The 21,804-nt window shown below is 39.5% G+C and overlaps 1 protein-coding gene across 2 annotated transcripts; it reads left to right on the plus strand.

Moving 5' to 3' along the window:
• Positions 1-7,120: 7,120 nt before the first annotated feature.
• Positions 7,121-12,635, plus strand: LOC146323876 (diencephalon/mesencephalon homeobox protein 1-B-like). Of its 2 annotated transcripts, none has more exons than XM_084722211.1 (5): positions 7,121-7,358; positions 9,512-9,675; positions 9,917-10,095; positions 10,886-11,351; positions 12,034-12,635. In XM_084722211.1, the coding sequence occupies exons 2-5, from the start codon at positions 9,522-9,524 to the stop codon at positions 12,450-12,452; spliced, it is 1,218 nt and encodes a 405-aa protein (XP_084578337.1). In that variant the 5' UTR covers positions 7,121-7,358; positions 9,512-9,521; the 3' UTR covers positions 12,453-12,635. The 2 variants fall into 2 exon arrangements, with proteins under 2 accessions (XP_084578337.1, XP_084578336.1); XM_084722210.1 differs by having other exon boundaries at positions 9,512-9,674; positions 9,901-10,095.
• Positions 12,636-21,804: the final 9,169 nt, after the last annotated feature.

Here is a 21,804-nt window from a genome sequence, read left to right on the forward strand (position 1 = left end):
AGACCGTTCAGAGGAGCAGCCCTGGCTGCAACGTGGTGTGCTGCGTCTACAGGATCATACAAGGAGAAACAATGGTGAAAGTGAACAACGTGTGGTCAGCCTCACATGTAGAGAATTACTGTGTCTCTGTTTCAATTATTATATTATACCTAGTTGCTGGTATTATATTAGAACTAGTTTCTACTACAGTGCTTGATGTGTAAAGTGAGTAATATTGCATATGTGAAAAAATTATAGAGAGTCTGTTGTGGCTTCAGAATGAGATCCACAAAGTCTTAAGTTTGGAGCCTTGGCTCTAGACTGCAAGTTTGAAATGATATCACAGTTACACAACTTACAATGGCTGTTACCAAAGTAAGTGCATGGTTTTCTGCTTCCTATTATGTTCCGAAGAAAGCGCATCTACTTTTCAAAGCTATTAAACATGTTTGATTTTATCAAAACATCAAAACAAGAAATAGACTGATTTAAGACAGCTCGGAGTTTTATGACCACCTTACAAATGCAACTGTGGCACAACTATTGAAAACCAACCGGATAGTTCTTAAGAATGCAGCTGGAAGAGACAAGGTCAGGAAGAAATGTATTGTTCAATGCATGAAATATGTATGCAACGGCCAGATACAACTATTTAAAACTTTCATGTTAAAAAACAGCTAAATTTCTCAGTATCAACAAGTTGGGATGTGAAGGCATTTTCATTTCATTTCATTTTGAAAGAACAACGGACAATTTGAGAAACTCCTGTTTGGCTGGACATCTCAATGGTTTAACTTTATCACTCAGCTACTCAGGCACGGGCAGCCATGTTTGTAGGGCTGCACCGCTGTTACCCAGTATCTAGGGGTATGGAGTTATGATATGTGTCCACAGGGGCATTCTTGGACATTAGGGGTCATGCCACTGCCCAGCATTGGACGGCTGACCATCAACAGGCCATATCCACACAACCGCACAAACATTTCTGGCTGTCCCTGATTGGACAAACACTCGTTCATACGCTGTATGTTCCTGCATGACCTTTCCTGGGGAATTTGAAAATGCAGATAAGTGATGCCACGATGCCATTTGAAATAAGCTTATACACACAGAGTACATACAATGAGTCAGACTAGAATAAAGTAGCATAGACTTCAACGTTATGCAAATGAGGAGCGTCTCTCGAAACACACCAAGGCGCTACTAGGATGCTTTGCATGGTGGTTTACAAAGACAATGAACGGGAAGCATGGAAATGATGGATCTTGTGGACACGTATAATAAGAAAGGATAATGCTTACTAGATCTGTAGCCTGCTTCTCATCTCTGCTTGAGGTAGAGGCTGCCGTTAGTGGCTCAAGACTACATTCACATTTCCAACTATACTGTGCACTGTTGAGTTGCATTGTGGGTAATGTAGGTGCCAGGGCTTTTTTGGCAAGGTAAATGGATGTGTGGAATAAAAAAAGATGGTATCTTTGGTTCTGCAGCAATGGTTTTGATAAAACTTAACAAATTTTACATCGTAATGTTATGGGAGTCTAATGGTAAATGGGTAAAGGGCTCTTTTAAAGTTACATGGGAAATTAACAATTACCTTAATCTGTGTTCTTCCCCCCAGCTACACAAGGTGTTTTAGTATCCTCAGCTCGTTTTTTTTTTTTTTTCCCCAGTGTGGTGCAACTTTACTGTTTTTGCTCAGTCTCACTGCTCTCATTAGCTTGAGTCTCAGCAGAGGAACGCGGCTGTTTGGGACTAAAAGGCCCAAATGACTCCACTGTACACTACAGGACCAGCACCAAACTGCAGACAGACACACTGAATGACTAGCTGGTGAACAAAGTGGAGCATTTTGCTGCTAAAGCACCAGTTATTTACCTTGTGGAGACCAAACCAGAGCAAAAAGAAGAGCAAATGTTGGATATATAACTCCAAATGAATGATAATGTTGCTTCATGTCTGATGGGTTTTGCCAGTTGTTTACATGTTAACATGTTCAACACAAAACTTTATCATGATGTGAGCTGTTATTTTGTGCTGCTCCCAAGTGGACAAAAAAGTAAAGGAATACATCTCTAACTAATAATTGTTACTTACTTGTTTTGATGTTTATTCGTGTCATTTGAGTGATATCTGTTTTATGAATAGTGAGAAAAGTTACACATTTAACTTTTCTCACTAGTTTATTGAGTTACAAGATCTGCATTGTCAACTGAATTGGGAGGAGTGTACAATTAGATGTGTAGAAAAGACTGTTTGATCTTGTCCTTTAACAAACTGGACACTAATATCTGAGTACAGAAAACAGAAGCTGTGGAGCCAGATATTTGTCCATTTAAATCAGATATGCCAACACATTTGAGGAAAGTCTTAAAGGTGAATGCCCAGCTAATTCACAGCCAGAGGATTGCTAATGGCAAGTTGCTTTGTTACTCCAGTCACACAAGTCCCAAGGAAGCAGTCAATTCTAAACCATACATCAAAATGATTAATTTCACCCAAATGAGCACAAGCTAACCTTGACTAAGAGCATGTGCAGGCCAGAGCAGCTGGATTGAAACCTAATATATTCATGAAGTTAAAGAAAACCTAATGATAAAAGTTAATGGGCTCTGAAGGCTGAAGGCATCAACTTTCTCCTCGATCTGATGTAAAATGCCACTTGGAAATATAGGGAGCCATTTGAGGAGTAAAATTACAAACGTTCATGCATTATAAACCTGATTAAAAACTGAACATGATTTATAAATCGCTGCAGTTTCCTCGGCTGAGCTTTGATTCAGGCAGCCAAAGTCCTGATGCAGGGATAAAGTTTTGATATTCAGAGAGCAGGCGGGAGGATGATTGAGAGTAAAGACGATAACTCAGATCTGAGGAGAGGCTTTAACATGATAAAGCCTGAATGCAGGCAGAGTACAGAGAACAATGAGTGCGGCAATGAAATCCACGGAAATCTGAGATGAATTTGGGGTTTAGAAAGTTAGCCTGGAGCGAGCAGCGCTGCAGATCCTGAAGGTGATCAGGATGAGAGGCAGAAAGAAAATGGGAAGAAAAGCGATGCGAAAACTACAGTCTACATTCAAGATCATGATTTATACGTTTCTACTGTTTGTGTCTTTTAAAGTCAAAAGAACTTCAATGATTAGTTGATTAATTGACTGATAGAAAATTAATCAGCAACTATTTTTAATCAAATAATTCAAGCAAAAAGCAAATTACGTGTGAGGATTTGCTGCTTTTCTCTGTTTTACGTCATTGCAAATTGGATATGTTTGGGTTCTGGACAAAATGAAATACATATTAATGTTAGGGGGGTTGTGATATACCAGTACTGACTATTTGAAAAATCAAATTTCAAATTCAAATTTGTGTTACTCGAGTGACCATAACAAAATACAGTACTGCAAAATCACTGTATGAATAATGTTTACATTTACAATATAAAGAATTTCAAGAATAAATAAAGTATATATTTACTTTATATGTACATTATGAAAAGTGTGCAAAAGTTAAATTACACACGATAGAATTGTGTAAATAATGCAGAGCCTCTTGAACACACTGTACACACTGCTCTTTTATCAGTTCATCTGCTTTCCTTTTCATATCCATCAAGTGTAATTACACTTTTGTACGCTATTGCACAGTTATGATTACAGACTCTTTTTCCACCTCCCTGTGCTCATATTTTTTGTGTAATTCATCTGTCGAAAGACAAAATAGAGACAAAACACATTAAACAAAACTGAAGATTTACTTGACCGCAGGAGTTATTTTTTCCTTCAAATTTTATTCTGATAATATTGCTGTGATTTTTTTTTTTTTGCCATCATAATATGTAGTCAAAATCTGATGACCTTGTTGAAATTACATTGAGCTCTAGTAAGTTCTGGTGCACATGTTTTAATATTTTCTGACATTTTATAGACCAAACTATTAATCAAGAAAATAATAGGCAGATTCATTGAATAAAATAATTGCTAACTGCTACCACAGTGAAAGTTTTTCTGAAAATCCTGCAACCAAATGTACAATCAACTTTTGTCCAGATAATTGTGAAACGCCACATTTCTTCTCTGTTGTTTGACTTTGTGGAGCTGAATGCACAAAAGTCAGTCAAACATTCAGAAAGATATGCTTAAGGGTAGAATAAGTAGGATTTGTCAGTTTCTGTTTGTAAACGCACCTGAAAGAAAGTTGATTGTTGAGTCTCATTCCCAGGTCATCAGATACCAAAGCTCCCAAGCACAGCAAAATGATGATAAACTAAGAAAATACACTGTAAATGAACTGTCTGAAAGCACCAACACCTCCCCTTTAACTGGGGGATATCGAAAAATCAGACACTGAAAAAAAGTTTTATAGATGGACAGTTTCTGGATTGCATGGGAAACAGAAATTCTACATTAATGATGCAAGTATATGAAAATGTCTTTTAGCTGAAGAAAAAAAAATCTTGCTGCATTAAATCAGTGATTAATTAAGGCAGATGTGACTTTTTTACAATCTACGCAGAGGTAATCATGGAGCTGATTTTTTCTGAATAATTATCAGCAATGTTTGAATAGAAGAAATATCTGTTTCCATTATATTATTTCTGCTTTTCTGAATAACATATTTGGATTCAGGTGCATCCCTAGAGCAGGATCTCTACACTTCTAGCGGCTTCTATAAGTAATGACTGATGATTTCTATACATTGCTTTTTTTTTTTTTAAAGAACATCCTGCAGAGTATGCCTTTATATGTCATTATCTCTCCTAAAAATAAATTCTAATATCTTACAAAAAACAAATGCCTGAATTTAGAAAGTCACCCTGGAGTTTATGTGAGTAACACAACATAAGTCTGCAGAGTGTGAGATGATGAATTAAGCATCAGATAAACAATTCTGAATACTTTAGGAAAACTGTAAATTTATGCTTTTGACTGAGCCCTCGTAATATATACACCACTTTTAGACTTCACTGAGAATTTGTTAGGAAAATGCTAATGAATATATGTATAAAAAGTGTCCAAATTCTATTTTACAATAAAAAAAAAGCTGGGTAAACACACAGTGTGAGTTTGCTGTCCACTCCATGTCCTCGTGGTGAGGACAGGAGGGGCTGCTGGCTGCTCCACTGGCCTAATATCACTCTAATAGCAGGCCCTCTTGACACTTGCATTAAAGCCCTCAGCCATGCTGGACATTAGCCCGCATTAAGGTCCGTAAAAAAGCTGATTTTAGGAAGAGCAGCTGAGAGGAATTCCTTCTCGCTTTAATTGCTTTAGAAACGGTTCCCACAAAGAGACACTGGCCAGATTTACCTCCAGTTTAAGTTCTTATTTCCATCGGTTCACAAGTTAATCCGATTTTTTTTTCTCCTCTCTAGGCCCAAATGCTCTGCAGCTATACTGACACAATAAGAAGAAAACATAAGGTCGGAATTAAAAAAAAATAATAATAATAACATGAGAAAATTATAATTGCCATCATTATTGTAATTTGCTTACAAAAAATATAATTAAGACACTGATTACCACTTGTTGCTTGAAAACCACAAACGTATTGATTTGATTTTGTTGTTTTTACATTTGTATTTTAATTATATAAGAACCCAAATTAAGACAGAAAAGACGTAAGGAAAATATTTATTCTCCATTTATTTAGACTGAACTTTGGGTGAACGTGTTGAGGTAAGTATCACATTTTCTTTTCAGGCAGGCAGGCTGTTGTCAGGAGTCTAAAGTTCTGCAAATGAACGTGGCCAAAGATCAAATCGAGTTTAAGATTTTACCCTCCTCTCCCACCCTCCCACCCCACCTCCCTCTTTCTCCCTCCCTCTCTCGGAGAAAATTCAACAAAATATGCAAGCTTTACATTAAAAGGCTACTTTTCGCTGCCCTTAATTCCAGCCTAAACGGTTTTTCTTCGGGAGAAGAAATCTTTTCTAAAAACCTTGAAGAAGAGAGGGGGCATTATTGTTTTAATCCTCTTACCAGCAGTCATTTTAAGACATTTTTTTGGAGGGTGAAATGGCGTCTTGTCTACCCAATCCTAACCTAAATCCCTCGGGGCCGGGGAGCTGCTGGAGGCAGGCAGCAGTGGTGGAGCCCAGCCTGCCTGCATCTCTCCATCTCAGCTGCATTCCCACCAAACATGCAGCAGGGAAATAAAATTAAGCACGGTATTAACCTGAAAGTCACCGTGCACAAGTAACTGCAGAAGACTAGTACAGGCCATTACTATTTTGCATATCATTTAATTAACACCTGTGTTATAGACCTTTTTTTTTTTGGCTTCCTTTTAAAAAAAAGATGGTAATTTTAGAAACACTTTAAGAGACATTTTAGTGTCAGATTTTTACTGCCGTGACATTTAAAGGGTTGCTTAGACCTGAAATCAATCCAAAAAGTAAAACCTACAAATTGGCAGTGTTTATTAACCATTTAATAATATTATGAATGTGGATAAAGCAATTTTAATCTGTCTTGGTCAAAAGAATGCAACGTTATCTGAGACTGTGTTTGTTAAATGTTTGTATAAAAATATTTATAAAAGGAAAATACATATACAACACCAGTGCATTCTACCCTTTTTTTTTGGCTTTAGCTCTTACATTTTCAGATAAACCCTAAATTATGAAAACATCGAATTATATATAGGCTAATAATTAATTGTGAATACTTCATAATGCATCTTGTCATGCTGACATTTGGTCAGATTTAAAGTGCTGGATTGCCTAATTAGCTTTTTATGTGGAACGTCTCCTTTACTTCAGTCCACATCATCAATATAACCAAAACTATAAATGTTATCATTATTACCATCTTCAAAAAAATTAACTGTTGTTATAACAGTGAGTTTATTAACAATAATTAGAAAAAGTATTGTCCATTTCTGCAGAAAATTCTTTGAATTCGCTTTTTATGTACAAAAAAATGTATTTTATTTCTTCCAAAACAACAAAAACAGCGGCAGCAGTAGAAAAGTCGGCACCTCGGATGCAGAGAGATCATGTATGAAGAGAGGAGCGCTGTGGAGGTGGAGGAGGGCGGAGGCGCTGTGGTGGAGCGACGCGACGTGATTGGCACAGAGAAGGAGCGTGTGAGCGGCCCGGTGACCCCACCCGGAGCGCTTTAAAGGCCGAGAGATGGCAGCTCAGCATCCTCCCACATCCACACAGAGGAGAGACGGAGGACGGAGCGGAGAGGAGCAGCAGACCCACAGAGCGGGATATTCTCAGGATAATATCAAAGTAAACGAAAAACAAAAAAAGCCAAAACATGAAAGAGTGAACAAAGAACTGCGGATTTTAGAGAAGAAGAAGATTTGAAGGGGAAAATATTCGGTTGCTGGTGGAGATATTTAACTTCAGACACACTCAGAGGAAAGAGGTAAGAAGTTTGCTGAGTCCAAGTTGCCTGTTTTCCTGAATTATTTCTGTAGCCAAACAAGTTGTCTTATTTTAAAACTGTAAATTTACTTTTCGAGTCTTTTTTTTAAATGTGCATTCCTGTTTGTTATCTTGGACTTTTCTTGTCTTCCAAAAAAATCAGTTTTATTAATGCAGCCCGTCAAATATCCAACACTTGTGAAGGCAGGTTAACAATGAAATGTTCTTTGTCTTTTGTTTATCCGTTAAAAGTGTGTAAATGCTCACAGTTTTCTCTATCAGTTTCAGTAACACCTTCAGCTGTCAGGTTGTAATTTACACAGGGGTTCAAGACAAATACTTTCTTATTTGTGCAGCCTACGCGCAAATAGTGTTTAATAAGGTTTAGAAAGTTAAGCAGGCTCTTTTTGTTTGTTTTGTTAATTATTACACGTTATTTGTTGATTATAGATTAATTACCGCCGTTCATTTCCTCTCGCTCAAGTTTCTGAATGCTGCTGAATCGATGCCTACATGCAGACAGAGCTCCGGCCCCGGGGCCAGTCTGTGGTAAATGCTGTATAACTCATAAATCCACGGCAATTAGCATAATTAGACTTAAATCAGAGCCCGAGGCTGTGTGACATTGTCCTGAAAGAAGAGCGTTTTTATGTTGAATTTTTAAGCTGCAGATTTAAAAAATCGAACAGATTACACGAATCCAGCCAGAGGCTGATTTGGAAAAATAATGCAAGGAAATAAAAAAAAAAATGCTATTGCATTAGTCACACGTTTTGGTCACATACACACGTACACACAGTAAGTGGCCCATCTTTGACGTGTCAGGCCTGATGATAAATTAATAGCCTTGTTGGAAGCTATTTGCACCCACATTAGACAGGAGCCCAACTGGGGATCACCGTGCATATTTCACTGAAGACCTGTCACACATCTGCGTTAGCCTGCAGGCGTCTGAAAGTGACCTGGGACCCGCCACAGATTGAAATAAACGGCCCCCTCTTCCAGTCAAAAAAGAAGAAGAATATGAAACTCTCAGGGAGCAAAAAGTAAATATTTAGTCGCACCTGCTGTCAGTGAGTCCAGCCTGCGGAGCTTTAACAGCCATTCAGCGCGACAAAGGAAATGTTTTCTTTTACAAACTGTAAAGACTGAAATTTTAATGAGATTGTAAACGGAGAAATAAGGCAGCGACATGGTCAGAATTAATGGCTTGTTTTGTTTTGTGTGGACGGGAAAATTGACAATGCCTTTTTATACCTGCCTGATAAATAATTTATCAATGATATAGCAATCTAGCTATTATTATTATTATTATTATTATTATTATTATTATTATTATCATATGACAGGTAAGATATTTTTAATTAATCACAATTGTGGACGACGACGACAAAGAAATTAGACTATTATCAGCACATATTTAATATTTAATATAAACACGTTAAAATAACAATAACAATATCAAGAAAGGACCACAAAATAGCGTTACAATGCAATAAAATAATTACTACAAAATGAAGTCACTTCTCAACTTTTTATATCAGGCCTATATAATATTTTATTTGTGTGAATAAAGCGCTGAGGATATATCTTATTTTTCATTGCTGAATGGAAGTGAAAAATTATTTGAATCAGTTTAATTTTTCTGCACACTTCTGTTCAGTATCATATGGTAAATCTAAATTTGCGGTGAAATCATTCAGTGTTGCGCTGTAGATTCATATAGCACACATTTTTTTTTTCCTGATCTAATGGCAACTAGAAATGTTTATTTACATAAAAAAGTTTCAAACAGATTTTTTTTTTCCCTTAACGGTTTAAATGCCGCTGTTGTGGGACGCCGTGGGAAGAAACACCGTTTCCTTAAATGTTCCGTTTCTTTATGTTTATCTAAATATCAGCTAAATGAATCGAACAGAAAACAAACCCTCTCAGCTAAATAATCGTTTATGCCATGAAAAACCATTTTAGCTCAATTATTCTCTGATAAAAATGGACTTATTTTTTCTTTGCAGCGCGGTCTTTTCTGTATTTCACCTGTTGCCATTTCAATTAGTCATATTACAGAATACACTGTTATAAAAAGTGCTTAAGTTTCAACAACTAGACAACAGTGTTTTGTTCTCACCGCAGCGTGTCTCTTTCTCTCTGCAGCTCTGCGGTCATGCAGCACTACGGGGTGAACGGCTACTCTCTCCACGCCATGAACTCACTGAGCGCCATGTACAACCTTCACCAGCAGGCGGCGCAACAGGCCCAGCACGCGCCTGACTACAGGCCGTCAGTGCATGCCCTCACTCTGGCAGAGAGACTGGCTGGTAAGAATCAGTAGCTCATTTTGATGTCCAGTGTTTTACTTTGATCCAGTGCGTCATTAAAGATGTCCATCTTTTACAAGCAACAGCTCTTTGTTTGTCAGTTATTCCAACCACTGACGTGAAGAGAAACTGTCCTAACACAAATTCACTGTGTACTGTTGGTGCTTATTAAATGCCCTTTGACCCGTCCTTCAATTAAACTGGTCATGTTTCTTGTTTCTCAACGGCTGCACATTTCAAGACATTATCCTTGAGGCCCGGTATGGTTCCCAGCACCGAAAGCAGCGGCGCAGTCGGACGGCCTTCACCGCCCAGCAGCTGGAGGCCCTGGAGAAAACTTTCCAGAAGACCCACTACCCTGATGTGGTGATGCGTGAACGTCTGGCCATGTGCACCAACCTGCCTGAGGCTCGCGTTCAGGTATAAACCCCCCAGAAAGCATTTATCATCTGTGCTGTTTGTCTGTTGCACTCTGAGATGCTCGGATTAATTTGGAGGTCATCTAGTGCCATTAAAGAGACAGTTGAAGTGGGGTTGTTTGAGGTACTTGTAGTGTATTACCTACAGTAGATGGTGGTTGGCACAGCCATGTTAGGAGGAGCAGAGAGGGGCACCAGCAACATTTTCACCACTTTACTTTCTGACAGGAATCATCCGTTATACAAGCCAAATATTGCTTTCTTCAAACCAACCAAACTCCATAGGCAAAATCAGTCATTTTACCTCCCAAAATGCGGGATTTTCTGGTCTACTGCTGCCTCAATCTGTTAATTGTTAGTGTTTTTGTCTGACTTTGTTGAATCTGAGCATGAAAGTTTTACAGTAACACAAACAAACTAACAGATCGAGGCAGCGGTAAACCAGCAACTCCCGTATTCTGAGGTAAAATTATGGATTTTGTCTATGGAGTTTGGTTGGTTTGAGGAGAGCAATATTTGGCTTGTATAACAGATGTCAGAAAAAGCTGTCCAATGGCAAAGTAAAGCAGTGAAAATATTCTAAATATAGTGTGCACTTAAACTGATATATTTTTTTTCAGGTGGACTATCTAGAAGTACCTCACACAACCCTGCATCAAATAATCCTAACTATCCCTTTAACAGTGATAAGGGACAGGCAAGACAAGGCTGTCATATGCTATGGTTTAAAGTTGTCCACTGTTATGTTTCTTGTAGTTCTGCACTGATCTGTCCATCCATCCATCTTCCAGGTTTGGTTCAAGAACCGCCGGGCCAAGTTTCGTAAGAAGCAGCGCAGCCTGCAGAAAGAGCAGCTCCAGAAGCAGAAGGAGGCGTCTGGAGCTCCAGAGGGCTCTACGGACGACTCCAAGACTGACCTCACCAACACCAATACCACCACCACAACCACCACCACCACCACCACCCTTGTTCCTGAGGCACACACTCCTCCCCCTCCCTCCTCCTCCTCCTCCTGTCATTCAGAGACAGAGAGGGTGGCAGTCGCACGGCCGCAGCCTGGAGAGATGAGTGTGGAAGTCAACGTCACCTCCCCTGAGCCGTCGGACAGCGAGTCAGGAGCAGAAGATAACGCTGACAGAGAAGAGGATGAAATGAGAGGGGAGACGAGGGTGAAGATCAGGGAGGAGACACAGAGTGAGGGGGGAGCACAGCCGGGGAGCAGCTCCCCATCCTGTAAACGGCTGAGTCCTACATCAGGTATAAATACCACTTTCTGAATGAATGCAGCTACTTGTCCTGTTATATTTCCAGATTACATGTCATAATTTAGAATCTAATCACATTCATGTACAAGATATTTCTAGTGAATTGGTATAATATGGTGCCCCTATTGGGATATGGTGGAGGAAAAAATAGAGGGGTGAAAAATTTTAATAAATGGGTAAGAAAATATTATTGGTTGAAATAAATTCCCACCTTGAACAGGTTGTGTAAAAGAGAATTAAGTAACATTACAGCTAATGATACAGACACAATTAATAATTGGGTAACGCAAGCAAATTAGCATGTCCAGTAATGTTGAATTCACAAAAGCTACTAATAAAATAAACACAGACTTTGAAAAGGGTAATGTTACGGATAAAAGTAAAGTTGCCAAAGTTGCAATGTTGCAACTTATAAATAATAACTTCTAAAATGTTCTAAGGTTATTAATGACTAGGCGCAATCTTTCTTCTCCCTTGGGTTTTGACCTGGAAGCAGAGGCGCTTTCGCTTTTCACCCATAATTTTTTCATCCATCTATTTTTTTCCTTCCCCAGGTCTCCGTAATATAATGCTTAACAAAAGCTCATAGGACAAACACAAAAAATATCTATGCAAGACATGTCAGTGCATGTCCAAACATTCTAAAGTCCTCCTTCTCTCTTCCTGTCTCTCAGACTCTCCTCTCAACTCTCCTGCCTTGCCGTCCTCCAGCAGCGCAACCAGCGGTTTGGCGCAGAGCAACTCCTACGCCTCGTCTCCTCTCAGTCTCTTCCGGCTGCAAGAGCAGTTTCGGCAGCACATGGCTGCAACCAACAACCTGGTGCACTACCCGTCCTTTGACATGAGCACTCCGTCCTCTCTGCCCTACCTGGGCATGAACGTCAACATGCCGTCCCCGCTGGGCTCGCTGCCCTGCCAGTCCTACTACCAGACGCTGTCACAGGCCCAGCAGGTGTGGAACAGCCCGCTGTTGCAGGCGGCGCCAGGCAGCCTCCCTGGAAGCCTCAACAGCAAGACCACCAGCATTGAGAACCTCCGTCTGCGGGCCAAGCAGCACGCAGCCTCACTGGGATTGGACACGCTCCCCAACTGAAGCTGCTGAGTCCTCATGTCTTCGCCCTCCAGTCAGGGCCGTACTTATGAATTATGGGCCTGATCAACAGGAGTTGACTCTGGGCACCCCTTCACTTTCTTCTTGACCTCTCACCGCTGTCAGCAACTATGTGTATCCACCCAAAACTCAGACACAACTCCAAATGGAAGCTTTATTGGCTGCTACCCATACCCCATATCGATAATTTCAAAAGACATCTGTTCAAAAATTCTAAATTTGTGCTTGATTCGTGTAATTTAACGGCATAACTGCAGAGAAAGTTTTTTTTGCGGTTTTCGAGATTTCAAATCCAATGTCAAAACCAGAGCAGTAGAGACAACATGTTTTTTTAGGTACACGTGAAGACCACAAAATGTCTTCTGGAGCAGGCACTTTAGTTTGGGGTTATTGAGACACGTATCCCCCTTCACCTCATCGTCATCATATGGGCATGCAGCTCACCACTGGAAACACACCAGAACATGAAGACCATCTATGCTGGATAGACTTAACAGAAAATAAGATTATAACAAGAACTCAATGGACTTCATGAAAAATCAAACCTGGACTGCAGTTGTGACTTTTTGCCTGTGGATCTTTGCTTGTGTTCGACTCCTCCTGGTCAACAGTCTACAGACAACTCTATGAAAGTTATGAAGTCAGGGCAGAAAGTCTTGAACTGCAGGACAGATAAAAGATATTCAAATATTCTATAATTCAACCCCTTAACATGAGCTATGCATGCATGCATCCCTCTGAAGCATGGCTTACAGCCGCAAGACACAGAATGAAGTCACATCAGATCTGATATGAGAAATAAAGCTCAGATCGCTCAAAATAATCCCGCACTCAACTGTAATTTTTGTAGATGACACCTGACTCTTCTTGTTTAAAGTTACAGCTCAGCCTGCAAGAATCCATTGAGTGTTGTAAATATCCCTCAGTGTTCACCTCCATCTGCCTGGCTCAAGAGAAACTCCATGTCTCCTTTTGTGTGAAGGATTTGAGAGGAAATTTATTTTTCAATTGCAGCTTTAAGCAAAGGACCTACGGCATGAAATGAAACGAGGGGAGAATCTGCAGCGGAGGCACAGAGACAAATAAATATGAACCCAGCCGACATTTTTGTTCACTGAACTCAACAGAGTCGCCGCTTTTTCTGAGCCGCTGGCTTCAGCAGAGAAATGCACGGGCCCATTCTCAATGTATTATAGCACTGTAGATTCAAGACATGTATTTCTCAATTGTTTAAAATGTGAGTAATTTATCTGTTTAATGCAAGGGAATAAATCACACCTAAGAATGACTCGTGTGCTCAGTGTCACCTCATTTTACTATTAATTGGCAACTATTTTGAAAATCAATTTTGAGTCTTTTTTTTAAGGATGTCCAAATTATGTGATTTCAGCTTGTCAAATGGGGCTATTTTCTGGTTTCTTTACACCACTATGACAGTAAATGATATATCTTTGGGTTGTGAAAAAAACGGACTTGGACTTTGGGAAACAGTGATTAACATTCTTCAAAATTTTCTGACATTTTCTGACATAAACAACAAATTGATTAATTGAGAAAATGATTGACAGATTAAACATTAATAAAAAATAATCTGTAGTTGCGGCACTATGCCAAAGCAAAGACAGAACTTTAATCTGAAACAAAGACTCAAGAAATCACCTGATAGGAATGGGAATAGTGAAATGGTTCCAGTTGAGGGCCGTTTCCAAACTGTCTAAGCCTTTGAAATCATATACCTCCCAGTTTATCACTTCCTTGTACTGATGGCGGCATGTTATACTTCAAAACAATGACAACTCATATTTCTACACTGTTGGAAACTTGCAACAAGAAAGAATCATTGTGGAGAGGAAGAAACAAATCAAAGCATTCATTAATTTTACAATTAATGACTAAGAAAATCCAACGCTAGATGAAAGCTAATGCTGTACAAAAATTCTCTAATTTCATCCATTTTAGATGACAGACATTGTTCTACAGCCAGCCTACACACAGAAAATAGGTCAGGAATCAATAAGGGAATTGATAAATAAGGCCGATAAGCAGAAACGATAATGGCATTGATATCAAATAAGTCTCATCAATTGCGATCCCTAACTTTTACTAAAAATGTAAGAACGTGAGGCAACGTTTCTTGTACAAAGTCCTACATTTATATAAGCAGAAAAACTCTCAATGGATATCATGGAAAAAAAAAATCAAATTTCTTAATGGCGAATTTTTATTTTCAGGTGTTTTTGTGGATTTCTGAATCTTTGGACCTTTGTCAGCTAAAAGGTGAGTCAGGCGGAGGCCAGGCAAGCCATCTAGATTGTGAACCAGGAATAATCAAATAACATGCAAACATGCGCTTACATATGGACCTTAAAAATACCCAAAAACATTTTCCTAAAGTTTCTCAAGTGAGAGGAAGTTGGAAACAAGAGAGGGATTAGTTTAGGATGTGCCGAATCCAGCTCCTCTCTGGATGGCTGACAGCGCTGAGACAGAAAACTGAATCTTAATAAACACTTTTGATTTCCATGTTCAACCCTTTATAGTAAAAAAAAAAAAAAAAAATTGGTTAATATGTTCCACTGAAGACGGCTTGATGAACCGTAAATAATTCAGACACAGGAGGTCTACCGTCCTCGATGGCGAGGTTTACATACCACATACAGGAGAGCCTGCCACTTGTTCACCAAGTGCCGAATAACTAATCCTAAATGAAATGACTGAAGCACAGTGTCAGGCTCTAAAGAGTATCCAATCCACCACCCATACACCCACCCACCTACCCTTCACTCTCTCTGCTCCCCTCTTCTTCCCCCACCCTGTCAGCTGAGGTTTGGCTGCACCGAAACAGAATGCTTTGCCATAAGAAGATTACCTTTGGTTGGGATATCGATGGATTAAGTAAGAATAGAATGAGATAAAATGGGACTGAAAGGGTTCCTGGAGTCAGCAAAGTTCAGACACCTGTTTTTTCCTGGTCTTTTCCCGCTTCCTCGCTCCATGACCGTAAAGATTATATCACTGTCTCTCAAGAGAAAGGGAGGTGAGGAGGGTGGGTGGTTGAGGACCGTGCAGGTTACAGTGCATAAAAATAATTTGAGGCCTGCAAAGACAGTTCGTACAAACGCCTTTGGGCTTTTTTCCTCTTTAAATATGTGGTCAATTTGTCATGAACGCCTGGGTTTTGTGTGTTCGTAACCATCATATGGGTGTAAGTTAATGGGAATGCTGTGTGTGAGAAGAGTGTGTGTGAGTGTGTCTATGGCAGCTAAGCCGCTGAAGGTTTCCAGGAGCTCTTTGATGTGTATCTGGGCAATGCGCTATTAGAGGGATTTTCCTAGTTGACAGCTCAGAGAATGTGTGGAGGAATTGCGATGCCAGCGGGCTAAAAGAATGCTGGAAACAGGATTAGGATCATATTCTGGCAGCTCCTGTCACTTCATCAATGGGCTAAGGTTTCCTCAGTGACAGCCCTCCTTCTCTGCCCAGCTAAAACCTTTAGTGGGACCATAAAAGGGGTGAGAGAGGGGAAAAAACAATGATTGAATGGTGTGCTATGATTTCTGTGCTGGGTTTGCTCCGAGGGCTTTGTGTTGGGAGGTCTGAGGGGGGACGGCGTTGATTTGGTGGGAGGGGTAGGTCATGGGGATGAGAAAAAGGGGGCTTTTTTTGGGGATGGGGGTCTTTCTTGGAAGTTTTAACACCCAAATCCCCATGGCAGAGCATGTGGAGGGGTTTTACACTGATGCTGGCGGACAGGGACAACAGCAGCTTGGTGTCCCCCCGGCGACGACAGCAGCAGCAGCAGCAGGTGGGGAAGGAGGGGAAAATTTTCCGAACCATCAGGATCCAGTTTTTCTGAATAAGTCCTACCTGTCTCCACCGAGTGAGACCTCTTTCACCCAGTGACGCTACATCTACTTAGGAGGGTCTTATCCTGTACTTGTTGCCTCATTAGAAAATGTAAGGGTGGCTCTCTGTGATTAGTTAGTAGCAGTTTTATTTTATTGAAGGAATATTCTTGAGATATTCCATATTTTTTTATTGCCAACAAATCCCATTAAAAGACCAAAAACAATAATGAATTGATCCTGTTAACAAGTATTGTCTGTGTAACCAAAGCCTGTTTAATCCAGCTTATTCCTGTGTCATACACCATCTCTGATGATAAAAATGATTGAAGCAAAACACATCACTGAGCCACAAAAACAAAGGAATTGTCCTACTTTGTGTGACTTTTTTTCTTTTTTGCAGTGATATAGAGGGAGGTATCGAGCATCATTTTCTTTCATTTTTTTAATACAATATACTAGTGTTGTATTGAGATCAGAAGTTAAGGTGACATCTCTAGTTAAGTTAGTCAACTGACAACTTATTTTGACTGTTAATGTTTTGAATCAGATGTAGGTAATAAGAATTTTCTTCTCCGTGCTCCTTGCCATTCATGAAGATGTGCAAATGGATTTGTGTTGTCATAGTGAACTACTTTTTCATTTTTTCTTTCCTCTAAACAAATTAAAAATTAAAATGAAATGGAAATGAATGTGGGCAGTATTGGTGCCATGATTTAAATTCTTAATCGGAAATTGACTGAAATTAAAAGCAGGAAAAACAAAACAAAACAACACTTCACACAGTGTAGCTTATTGGAAGCCTGTGACTGCACTTCTCCATCTTTTTAAATAAGATTTAGAACATTAAATGACAGTTGTCAGGACATTAAACCAACCATCTGTTAATCTTTACAAACCAAGACACAATTCATCAACGGCAAACCTGTCAGTGCTAAAAAATATATAAGTTTAAATCAAAAATCAAACTGAATCATGACCTTAAAATCAGCAAATCAAGAGAACTGTCACACACCTAGTGGGCACTGCAGTTTACTATGAGTCAGTCTCACGTGCACCGTCCTGCAGCTATAAATACTCCAAAGCACCAAACTCATCTATAGTTGAAAATAGTTCCAATAAATGCACAATTTCATCCTGTTTGAGTAATAAATACATATATAGATTGTTATTGGAACTGGGTGACAAATTTTACCAAGCAGCATTTAAACATATAAAACAAAATAATATCTCATAATATTGTCAAGTATAAAAACTTAAATCTTAAGCACAAAGAAATGTTGTGTATCACATTTAAGAGCTAGTTATTTTCTATCTGCAGGCCACTGCTTTGCACAAAAATAGCACATGTAAATTTATCACATGTAAAATGCATTTCACTCTTTTTAATCAAAAGTAAAGGTTGACAGTTCTCAAAACTTTCAAAATTTATCATCAAAAGTGATTATACATGTACATAATGTGTGCACATGTGACTTTCATGCATGTCAAATGTGAAATGCAAGCTATCACACGTGAAAACAACAATTTGACATTTAAAATCACATGTGAAACACATTTCAGGTGAACTCACGTTAGTATTTGAGAAGCAGAGCTTTAAATGTGATGGAGTCACATATAAGCACATATGGCTTTCAGACATTTTATATATATAAAATAAATGTGGAAAAAAAAAATACATATATACATGCTTAAGAAGCATCTTGAATCACAATCTGTATGGTCAAGCACACCTGATTTTTGGGACTACATTTATTTATTTATTTATTTTAACCCATCAACACTTTGGATCAGCTTCTTTAAACATATCACTCACCATGTTCAGGTGAGTCATTTATGCTTTAAGCAGAACATTTCAAGGGGATTTTAAGGTGCACCTTCTGTAGTTGGGCCTGACGTTGTGTTGCAGAGAAGTTTTGGACTGGGCTTATGGGGTGGTCTCTGCCATGCATCTTGGACCAGCTGTCTCCATGCTGCCATCAAAACCCCCAAGAGTGTAACTCCACACTTTGCTCACCCATGTGAAACAATACTTTCACAATACCACAGGAGTTTGATTGTTGGCGACAAGTTATATAATGCCAGGAATTACAGACTAGCATGCAAATGCTAAATCCTCCTCTCTTTCTCCTGAGAAGTGGATGAGACGAACTATATCTGCAGGCTTCACTCTGGCTCCCCAGCTTTGTGCTACAGAGACGCTCTCCTTTCTCCCCCTGACTTGGGTGATAATCCTGACACGCACTGTCTGCATTTTTTACTGTACGTGTTTAAGCGCATTTGCAGAGCATTTATCTCTCCAATGTAAACCAATTTGGCTATAAGGGCCTTGGGCCAAGCAAGGCGCTGGAGGGAAGAAAGGAAAACTCAAACCTAGCAGATGTGCAGAGAAGGGAGGATGGGAGAGCTGGCGAGGACGCGGGGGTTGATGAACAACTGAATGCAGCAAAAAAGGGAAAGCGGAACCGTATGGGAGAAAAAGAGTGTCCCTTGTCCGAAGGGTAAGCTTTTGAAACTTGGGATAGGGGCCTTTAAAGCCGATAGAACGTGGATCACTGAATTGTTGAGTCACAGAATCTGAGAAAATCATACGGCGCTCCCAGTTAATCCTGTCATAGTGAAATCGGTGGGCATACTTTGGGGATCCCAGCCCCTTCTGAAGAAATTTGGAGCCTGCTGTATTGACAGAGCTGCTGTTTGATACCGCCTATACACCTGTATCAGCTGTCTGTTAATCTTACCTTCCCCTCCTCCCACTAGTCCTCCACAGCACGTCGCCTCCGCTGGTAGTAATGGCTGATGAAATGGACCAAAGACCTAAAAGCTGCCAATCTTGCTGCTTCTTGATGTCTCCTGTAAGTGGCTCTGGTTGAAGGCTGAACTTGTCACTTTGATCATCTGAAAGGCAGGAGCCCTGCTGTGTCAAACATTACTACCTGCAATTCTGTGGAGCCATAAAGACTATGGGCTCCTTGGTCCCTGAAATGGGACATTAAGACAGAATCATCCTAGTTTAGTTGGGGTGATATCAAGGTGTTTTATTTGCTGGCACACAGGCAGGGTCTGAATGTGTTTGGATGGCTTTTAAAGTACCTGATCTTATAGTCTAAGGTTCCTGTAAATGAGGTGTTTGCTGCTCTTATCAATGAGACGTTACATGAGAAGAGCACCTTTGCCTGCCAGAGCTGTTGGATGGTTCTGCTGTATGATTACAACTGGCTGAGCTTCGGCCAGATGCCCTCTACATCTAACTTTGCAAACTCTTTCATTAAAGTGTCTGTACTATACTTATTTACACTTCCTGATGTTAAATCTTGGATCAATATTAATGATAGCATGATTACTATGCAAGTACTAAGTGCTATTATGCAGCCTCAAGTCTCATTTGTGTATGATAAGTATGTATGAGAATAGACACGTCCCCTTCAAACAACGTACCAATACGTCCTTCACGTTATTATAGATGTCAAGCAATACATCCACTAGAGGGCGCCATTCAGAGTCAAAAGTTACCCAAAAGAAGAAGTCAAAAGTTTCTGACAACAAACATGGAGGACACTGGTGGAAGATGTAATAATGTATCTCTTGAGAAAGAGGTAAAAGTGAAGGGCATCAGTCTGTCCATTAAATACACTGTGACACGTGGACAGAGAATTCTTGTCACTGACTAACTGACAACGTAATTTCCAATACTTTTGTTTTTTTTACTTACTTTTTTACTTACTAACTTTGTCGTGTGCTGTGGTCGTGTCTCATTGAACACACTGCTGTTTTGTTCGTATTGGTGAGCTTTCAGAAAACATGCAACAACATGTGCGTAGTACAGACAGATTGCTCTTCTGTATCCTTATGCACACGTAACACTTGAGCCTTTACTCTTCACCAGTGGAGAAAGTCGTTTCAACCTGGAAATAAAAGTTGTGAAAGCCTGTATGACTGGGTGTTGATCATAACTCGGTTCAACAGTACTAGCGATGCTTCCATGTCATGAGGAGTCAGTTGATTTGATGTTGAAATTGCTAACGGCACTTCAAGTTTGCGTTAGCCCTGTCATGAATTATGAAGAGTTTGATGTGACCATGAAAAATATGAAGAGCTCTCATCTGCAGTTTAAATGGCGCCACTTGCTGAATGTCTCAACAGCTGCCATCGTGGCAGTCAGGTGAGTGGGTTGTGCTAAATTCCAGAAAAAAATCTAAATATTTATTTTGAATTTTTATGCACACATGCACCATTCACACACTCCCAAACATAAAGAACACCAATACAAATATGTACAAATCCTATACTTTCTATTACCTGTGAATGCTCCTTCATTAATATATAGATATGGCGAATGTCCTCTTGAATGTGTTTTTCTTGTTGGTTCAATAGGACTTTTTTCATGTGAAACATTTTGACTTTTCATCTACAGATAAAGGAAGGAATCTTTGTATTGATTTTTTTCCCAGAAACAAACTGCCTAGATTCTGTGGATCCAGATGAATCTACCCATATAAGCCAAGCACATTTGGGTCGATGAGGTCGATGTTGCAACATTTTAAATTTTGTCCAATTCTGTTTAATTGCCACTCCTAGAAATTTTGGACATTCGTCACCAAAGCTGGAGAGCACTTTGTGCTAATGCAACCACATTTTGTGGACATGTGTACATACGTCTGTGTAATGACAGCAGCGATTCCTCAAGTGTCCCAGTAAGTCATGACAATGAGCTAGCATGAACAAACCAGGAAGCAGTGAAATGGAATTCAGCCATCTTTTTTTTTTTTTAATTTACACCTGTGCTTGTCCTAGTGCAGTGGTTCCCAAACTATAGGGCAGGCCTCCGTAGGAGGGCACAAAGTGTTGAAGTCATCCCTTTAGTTCACTAAAATTCAACTTGAATAATTTCTTTATCAGTTGCTTCCTCAGTCATAGTCAATGACTGATGATAGTTGTGGGGTGGGGGTGGGCATGAACTTTTTAGGCTTCTGAAGAGGGGGCAAGCCAGAAGAAAGTCCTAGTGAGACAGGTCAAAATGTCTGTTGTGAAAAAGGCCTATATAGCACTAACTCAAAAAAGTGAGAAAAAAAAAAGGGTTTGTGGGTTCATGTTTTCATTAATGTCATGTTAGCTTAGATTTAACATTATGGGTTGGCATGCTGTCATTAGGTATTTTTTCATTTATCAGGAAGAACATACATTCACCAACATTTATTAAAATATAAACATGTTGGGTTACCTGAAATTGACTCATTTCATCTGCTGCCCATTCACCTATTAGCAGAAATTAAGCCATATTTTTATTAAAGTTTGATGCATCACATTGTTTAAACATGTTTACAAAAGTGATGTGTATGTGTTTTATGCTAATATTGTATAAATTGGATTGAACTGTGCTTTTCTTTTAAATATCAATATTTTTATTTACTCTTCTTTGGCATACTGATAAATATCCATTTGCACCGCACCACTTGTGCTTCAATCATTATGATGCTACAGTACATAAA

This window comes from Lutjanus erythropterus, chromosome 7 (assembly GCF_056507025.1).
Source record: "Lutjanus erythropterus isolate fLutEry1 chromosome 7, fLutEry1.hap2, whole genome shotgun sequence".
Classification (NCBI taxonomy): Eukaryota; Metazoa; Chordata; class Actinopteri; order Lutjaniformes; family Lutjanidae; genus Lutjanus; species Lutjanus erythropterus.